The 7,667-nt window shown below is 55.4% G+C and overlaps 3 protein-coding genes across 3 annotated transcripts; all 3 read left to right on the top strand.

Annotated features, from left to right (window-relative positions):
* Window positions 1-666: 666 nt before the first annotated feature.
* CCOS01_00741 (vacuolar protein sorting-associated protein 1) lies at window positions 667-3,015 on the top strand (the record flags this gene model as incomplete). The annotated part of the gene is made up of 5 exons (XM_060448938.1): window positions 667-722; window positions 794-928; window positions 1,010-2,652; window positions 2,706-2,790; window positions 2,847-3,015. The coding sequence occupies 5 exons, from the start codon at window positions 667-669 to the stop codon at window positions 3,013-3,015; spliced, it is 2,088 nt and encodes a 695-aa protein (XP_060320376.1).
* A 1,370-nt stretch (window positions 3,016-4,385) lies between these two features.
* Window positions 4,386-5,458, top strand: CCOS01_00740 (short-chain dehydrogenase; the record flags this gene model as incomplete). Its single annotated transcript, XM_060448937.1, has 2 exons — window positions 4,386-4,892; window positions 4,997-5,458. 2 exons carry the CDS (start codon window positions 4,386-4,388, stop codon window positions 5,456-5,458), a joined length of 969 nt encoding a protein of 322 aa, XP_060320375.1.
* A 957-nt stretch (window positions 5,459-6,415) lies between these two features.
* Window positions 6,416-7,621, top strand: CCOS01_00739 (CoA-transferase family III; the record flags this gene model as incomplete). Its single annotated transcript, XM_060448936.1, has 1 exon — window positions 6,416-7,621. One exon carries the CDS (start codon window positions 6,416-6,418, stop codon window positions 7,619-7,621), a length of 1,206 nt encoding a protein of 401 aa, XP_060320374.1.
* Between the last annotated feature and the right edge of the window lie 46 nt (window positions 7,622-7,667).

Below are 7,667 nucleotides of genomic sequence, written 5' to 3'. Positions count from 1 at the left end.
TCATGAGACCAAGGTGTGTCAGGAGCTGTCCTCGGTGTGCGTAGCCGTGTACACTACCTTCCTAAGGCCAGCCCGTCACGTGTGACACCTGTGCCCAAGTGGGAGAAGTGGGAGGTCGCCTGCCAGCCCAACGCCCCGCCAAATGCTGTTTCGCTGCGCCTTTGGTTGTAGGCAGAGTGACAGGGGGCTACGACACCGGTGGGGACCGGACGCATGTGGCTGGTGCGTCAGGGATCCTAGGCACACCTACAGGACTCTCAGTCTCGGGACAGCAGCAGCAACAACGTATGTACCAAGTACGGATAGGCTCTTGACATCTGTGATCTGGGCCCGGTGCTTGCGACGTCCGCCTCCCACCATCCCTCAACCAAAACACCTGCAAACTTGCAACTTGCACGATACCTCGCATCTTTGCTGATATACATACCCGTCGACGCCGACACAAAGGTGGTACAACGACTGCCCTCGACTTGTTCTGCGCTCCCGCCCTCTTCCTCACCTCCTTCTCGAACCCCAACCCCCCTTTCCGGGAGCTTCCACGTATTGCGATTCAGGAGCCATCTGCGACACTACTCTCGACAAAGAAGTCTGTCCTCGACTCGACCCTCTCCTCTGCCCAACACACGACCACCGCATCTCCCCAAAGTCCCACGCCGCATCGCAACAATGAGCGCGCCCCCCGCTTCCAGCCAAGGTGGTATCTCGGATCCCGCCTTGATCACGTACGTGACACCCAGCAACACCTCTCGACCCCTCGATGCACTTTGGAAGCTAACTATGCGCTGCCCCTCAGCCTCGTGAACAAGCTTCAGGATGTCTTCACAACAGTTGGCGTCACCAACCCTATCGATCTCCCTCAAATCGTCGTCGTCGGTAGTCAGTCTAGCGGTAAGAGTTCCGTCTTGGAGAACATCGTAGGAAGAGACTTGTGAGTGTGACAACCACCACCCGGCCCCGCCATCACATGTCTTCCAGCCCTCGAGGCATCTAACAACTTTGATCCTTTCAGCTTGCCCCGAGGCTCTGGGATCTGCACCCGTCGACCCCTCGTCCTGCAACTCATCAACCGTCCCGCGACTTCACAGAATGGCGTCGAGGAGGTGGAAAACAGCACCGACAAGGCGGCCAACGCCGACGAATGGGGCGAATTCCTCCATATCCCTGGCCAAAAATTCTACGACTTCAACAAGATTCGCGATGAGATTAGCAGAGAAACGGAGGCCAAGGTCGGCCGCAACGCTGGCATTTCACCCGCTCCCATCAACTTGAGAGTTTACTCCCCGAACGTTCTTACCCTCACCCTGGTCGATTTGCCAGGTCTGACCAGAGTGCCAGTCGGAGACCAGCCCCGCGATATCGAGCGCCAGATCCGCGACATGATTCTCAAGTACATCTCCAAGTCCAACGCCATCATTCTCGCCGTCACAGCTGCCAATATCGATCTTGCCAATTCCGACGGTCTCAAGCTCGCCCGTGAGGTCGACCCTGAGGGCCAGCGAACGATTGGTGTTCTCACCAAGGTGGATCTTATGGACGAGGGCACTGATGTAGTTGATATTCTGGCTGGACGCATTATTCCTTTGCGGTTGGGATACGTCCCTGTGGTCAACCGTGGCCAGCGAGATATCGACAACAAGAAACCGATTATGGCAGCCCTGGAGAACGAGAAGAACTTCTTCGACAACCACAAGGCATACAGGAACAAGAGCTCTTACTGCGGAACTCCCTATTTGGCAAGGAAGCTCAACCTCATTCTGATGATGCACATCAAGCAGACCCTGCCCGACATCAAGGCTCGCATCTCGAGCTCACTGCAAAAGTACTCTGCCGAGCTGGACAGCTTGGGACCTAGCATGCTGGGCAACAGCGCAAACATTGTTCTCAACATCATCACCGAGTTCACAAATGAGTGGCGGACGGTCTTGGACGGCAACAACACAGAGCTTTCCAGCACGGAATTGTCGGGTGGTGCGAGAATCAGCTTCGTGTTCCACGAGCTATACTCCAACGGTGTCAAGGCTGTGGATCCCTTCGACGTGGTCAAGGATGTTGATATCCGAACGATCCTGTACAACTCGTCCGGTTCCTCTCCGGCTCTCTTCGTTGGCACTACTGCCTTCGAGTTGATTGTGAAGCAGCAAATCAAGCGTTTGGAAGACCCGAGTCTGAAGTGCGTGTCCCTCGTCTACGATGAGCTGGTGCGCATTCTGTCTCAGCTCCTAGGTAAGGCGCTGTACCGCAGGTATCCTTCCCTCAAGGAGAAGGTTCACACCGTGGTCATCAACTTCTTCAAGAAGGCCATGGAACCCACCAACAAGCTAGTCAAGGATCTCGTGGCTATGGAGGCATGCTACATCAATACTGGTCACCCTGACTTCTTGAACGGCCACAGGGCTATGGCTATGGTAAATGAGCGCTACAACCCTTCCAAGCCCGTCCAGGTTGACCCAAAGACCGGCAAGCCTCTCCCGGGAGGCACTCCCAGAGCGTCCAGCCCAGTTGTGCCTGAAGATGCCGCCAACGGAGGCTTCTTTGGCAGTTTCTTCGCCGCGAAGAACAAGAAGAAGGCTGCAGCCATGGAGGCTCCTCCGCCGACACTCAAGGCTTCCGGAACGCTGTCAGAGCGCGAGAACATTGAGGTGGAAGTCATCAGTATGTCTCCCTTGTTTCACTTGACTCGAAAAAACGCTAACCATGATGCACAGAGCTGCTCATCTCTTCCTACTACAACATTGTGAGGCGGACCATGATCGACATGGTGCCCAAGGCCATCATGCTTACCCTTGTTCAGTGAGTACACACACCAAGTTTCGTCAGTGAGGTTTGGTCAGCTAACAGTAGGGCAGATTCACCAAGGACGAGATGCAGAAGGAGCTCTTGGAGAACATGTACCGCACCGATACTCTGGACGACCTGCTCAAGGAGAGCGACTTCACCATCCGCAGAAGAAAGGAGTGCCAGCAAATGGTGGAGTCCCTTGGCAAGGCCAGCGAGATTGTCAGCCAGGTCCAGTAAGAGACGCGAGACGACATACAAAGTGGCTTCTGAGAAGCACTCAAATTTTTGCCTGCTGAGATGCTGGCCGCCCCATGCTTCCGGGGGCATGAAAACTAGAAAGAGCGCGGCGTTCAGGCGGTGAAATCTTCCCAAAAATCGTCGGCGGAGACCCTGGAGGCGTGGGAGGCGGTAGACAATCGGACAGCAGCGGTTGCGGTGATAGTCCTTTAATGAGAGTGGCATACCTTTGTTGCTTGTGATGATGACTGAATCAAGATGGCCAAAGAGGATATAGCAAGAGAGAGGCAGCAATGAAAGACCACGTTCCCAATTCGCTTTTCCTGTTCCTGTGCGACGCGCCTCACTTTCCAGTCGAGAGCCTCTCTGAATTGGCATGTGCTTGGTTTGCGACACTCTAGGGGGCGTTATCAATCATGCTCTACAGATCATCATTCAGACGATCTTTCGAGACGCACGTTCGTCCCTCTTACGTAGTAGGGATCCGGCTGGCCGGCCGTTGGCTCCGGATTCAAGACTACTCCAATTGACCAAGATCCGGTAGATCATGCAATCAAACTAAACCTTGACCTAGATTAGGATCTCCTGGCGTTATTCCGTTTGGCGTATGGAAGGAAAGCTGGCGTGGGGCGGATATAGGTATAAAAGTAACGTTCATACTTCCGGATGCCAGCCACTATGGCATAAGAGATGAGCAGATTGGGTGCAGAGGAGAGGTACGGATACGTCTTGGAGACACGCATGCACACGGGTATTCGCCCGGATTCCGTACTCGCTACTTGTCGTGTTAACGAACATCTCTTTTTGGCTTTTTCACCTCATGTTACGTCGCGCTAGTGCGCAGGTTAGTGTTCCACGTCGGTCAATGCTTGCTCGCTGAGCTTGGTGAAACATTTCCCGGGTAGCGGGAAGCATCAGGGTAGCTTCCGTGCTCTGTCTCTCTCTCACTCACTCTCCGTCTCGAGGTTCCCTCCCCTTCCCCGCAGCATTGAATGGGAAAGCTTGAGCTCTGGGAGAGAGTGGTCTAGACAAGGTCTAGACGGATAGGTCGGGAGAGGGGAAGGGGAAAGGTAGGCCGTAAAGGTAGGTATCTAAGAGAGAGAGGGGGGGGGGGGGGAGATGGTATTGATAAACTCACCGTGCCCTCCCTTACCTCCCTTTCTTTGTTCATTCTCTGCGTGCATTGCTCCATATTCAACTGCAAACTACCGACTTACCAGAACGTCATTAACCGAAAGACGCGGACATCAAGTGCTGTAAGAAATTCAGCTACAGAGCTTCTTCGAAGAAATAGGCTTAGTATCCAGGGCTCCAAAACTTTAAAGTGAGGAACGAACCAGCAGAAGAAGAAGAAGAAGAAAGCCGCCAAGATGATGGCAGTAGACTTCCTCCGCTCTCAATTCAAAAAGCTCCCCTACCCATCCGACGACTGCGCCGGCCGCACCATCATCGTCACGGGCTCCAACGTCGGCCTGGGCCTCGAAGCGGCGCGGCACTTTGTGCGGCTCAACGCCGCCAAGGTGATCCTCGCCGTGCGCAGCACCGACAAAGGCGAGGCGGCCAAGACGGACATTGAGCTGACGACGGGCCGGCGCGGCGTCGTCGAGGTGTGGCCGCTGGACCAGGCGTCCTTTGAGAGCGTCAAGGAGTTTGCGGCGCGCGCGGACAAGCTGCCGAGGCTGGACTTTGCGGTGCTGAACGCGAGCATCGCGACGAGCAAGAGGGTCGACGCCGAGGGGTGGGAGAGCACGGTTACGGTGAACGTGCTGAGCACGTTTTTGTTGGGGTTGAAGTTGTTGCCGGTGCTTAGGAGGACGGGCAAGACGCATAATGTTACGCCCAAGATTGTGATTGTCGCTTCGGATGCGAGTCAAATGGTGAGTTTTTGTTGTGCTTTTCCCCCCTTATGTCTACCTCATACTGCGCGTGGTAGTATCATGGGAGAGTTTTCATCCACTTACACGCAATTCGTGCCCCGCAGGCCAAGTTCCACGAACGCAACGAGGAAGACATTTACAAGGCCCTCAACACCAACAAGAGCCTGACGGACCGGTACAACACGTCGAAGCTGATGCAGGTGATACTGGCGCGGCAGATGGCCATCGCGGCGGACGCGTCTGGCAAGGGGCGAGTGCAGGTGACGACGCTGAACCCGGGCCTCTGCGCGACGGCGCTGTTCCGCAACATCCCCTTCCCGCTGACGATCGTCGTCAAGGTCGGGCTGAAGCTGCTGGCGCGGTCGGCCGAGGTCGGGTCGCGGTGCCTGACAGCGAGCGCGTTCGCCGGCGAGGAGGCCCACGGGCGGTACATGAGCGACTGCGTCGTCGTGCGGTTCCCGAAGGTCATGCAGGGCGAGGAGGGGGAGCAGATGCAGGGGCGGGTGTGGGAGGAGACTGTGGAGCTGCTGAATGGAGTTGATCCCGGCGTTTCGATGAATCTTTGAGTGCGCTTTTTGGAGCTTGGGCTGAATGGTATTGTGTGCGATGGTTCTGTTCGTGAACAATAATTTGCAAGATACCTTTTTGGGGAGAATATGTCATGTTGAATGCTGTCTGGGCAGTGTTAGGAATTGCTCTCATTTCTCATGCGAGTGTACTGCTACTGATCTGAAGCATGAACATCTAAAATATATCTACAATCTTGGACGATAGGCATATCTAGGTATCAAGGGGGAAATATTCTTACAATGCCAAATCATCTATTCTTTCCGATAGTTGTTATGTCTATTACCTTATGTACAGAAGTATACCTTACCTAGACACTAGAGTATAGGTACGTAGGGGCTGCATGAATTGTATCACATATCACCACTTAAGAAGGAATAAACTTCAATAAGGGCTGCTCTTGTGGATATGCACTTGGAGTGCTTGGCACTCTCAAAAGTGATAAAAGTACGGAATACTTAAGGGCCAACGAAATCTCGTCCCATCCCATCCGCCCTGTGTTGAAGTCCATTTCAAGCAACCACCTCACATAATCTTCAGGAACCCCACACCGAGTACATCATGCGCCGGCAATAAGGTGCTCACCGACCCCACAGTAGCTCCCGTCCCGTCCCCCCGCGATTCGGTGCCAGTGCTAGGAGTTGCTTGTTTTCAGCAACTCCGACCACCCGCCCAGAGGCGGACACTGCCTCGGCTTCTTGGGAGCTTCCCCAACTCTAAGTTTACCGGGCTCATGTCTCGGTCACAACTCACAACCGGGACTTCTTTATTTCACAATTCTGCAACAATTTCATCTACATGTATCCGTAAAGATTTCTTACAGTATTACAAACAAGTACTAAGTCACTTAGAACCAAGTACATAAAGACCTTGTCATTATCTCAAGTCTTCTTACATTTATCCTCATGTTACACTCAACCATCTTCAACATCGTCTAAGTGAATTACCTAGCAACCATGGTCGGCCCTCCGCCCCTAAAAGGCATCAAGGTCCTCGAATTCGCCGGCCTCGCACCGGGTCCCTTTGCAGGCATGCTCCTCTCCGACGCAGGCGCTTCCGTCCTCCGCGTCGACCGTGCCATCGAGGGAAGCCGCACGCCCCTGCCGACGGAAGACATGCTAGCCCGCCACAAGGCCTCCGTCGCCGTGGACTTGAAATCGCCCGCCGGCCTCGCTCTCGTCAAACGTCTGGCCGAAAAGGCCGACGTGCTCATCGACCCCTTCCGCCCGGGCGTGCTAGAGAAGCTGGGGCTGGGGCCCGAGGTCCTGGAAAAGGCAAACAGGGGCTTGATTTACGGCCGCATGACGGGGTTCCGAAGGGACGGGCGGTATAAAGACATGGCGGGGCACGATATCAATTACCTCGCTGTGTCCGGGGCGCTGAGCATGCTCGGCCGGGACGGGGAGAAGCCGCACCCGCCGTGGAACATTTTGGCCGACTTCGCAGGCGGCGGGGCGACGCTGTTCCAGGGGATTCTGATGGCGCTGCTGGCACGGGAGAGGAACGGTGGGAAGGGCCAGGTCGTGGAGGCCAACATGGTGGATGGGTCGGCGTACTTGGCCACGTTCCCGCGGTTCGCACTCAAGAACCCGCTCGGGGACAACGGGCGCGGGAGGAACATGCTCGACGGCGGATGTCCGTACTACGACACGTACGAGACAAAGGACGGCAAGTACTTTGCGGTCGGGGCGCTGGAGCCGCAGTTCTTTGCGGCGTTTATCAAGGGGCTCGGGTTGGCGGGGCAGGGGTGGGAGGAGGAGAGGTTCGATCGGGCGAGGTGGGGGGAGCTGCGGGAGTTGTTCACCAAGATCTTTAAGAGCCGGACGAGAGGGGAGTGGGAGAAGGTGTTTGACGGGACGGATGCGTGTTGTACGCCCGTGTTGGAGTATCACGAGCTCGAGACGGAGCCGGCGAGGGAAGGTGACCAAAGGCCGGCGGTGACGTTGGTAGAGACGCCGTGTTTGGCTGTGGCGGCCGGCGAGGATAAGGATCCGAGACGGGGGCAGGGGCCTGGTGTTGAGGGGGAAGGGTATGTCGGCGTTCCGCTTACGCCTGGTGATGGTGGTGAGAAGGCGCTCGAGGAGTGGCTTGGATGGAAGAAGGGGAGAGAGTTTGAGATTAGGGAGGGGACATGGGTGCTTAAAGAGAAGTCTAGGCTATGAAAGACTGCCCGGTGTTGAAGATTGATATTGTGAGAATATGCCTATA

This window comes from Colletotrichum costaricense (genome assembly GCF_030867565.1).
Source record: "Colletotrichum costaricense strain IMI 309622 chromosome Unknown Scaffold_1.1, whole genome shotgun sequence".
Lineage (NCBI taxonomy): Eukaryota > Fungi > Ascomycota > Sordariomycetes > Glomerellales > Glomerellaceae > Colletotrichum > Colletotrichum costaricense.
Note: the sequence above shows the minus strand (reverse complement) of the source record. Positions and strands in the feature narration are given on the sequence as shown.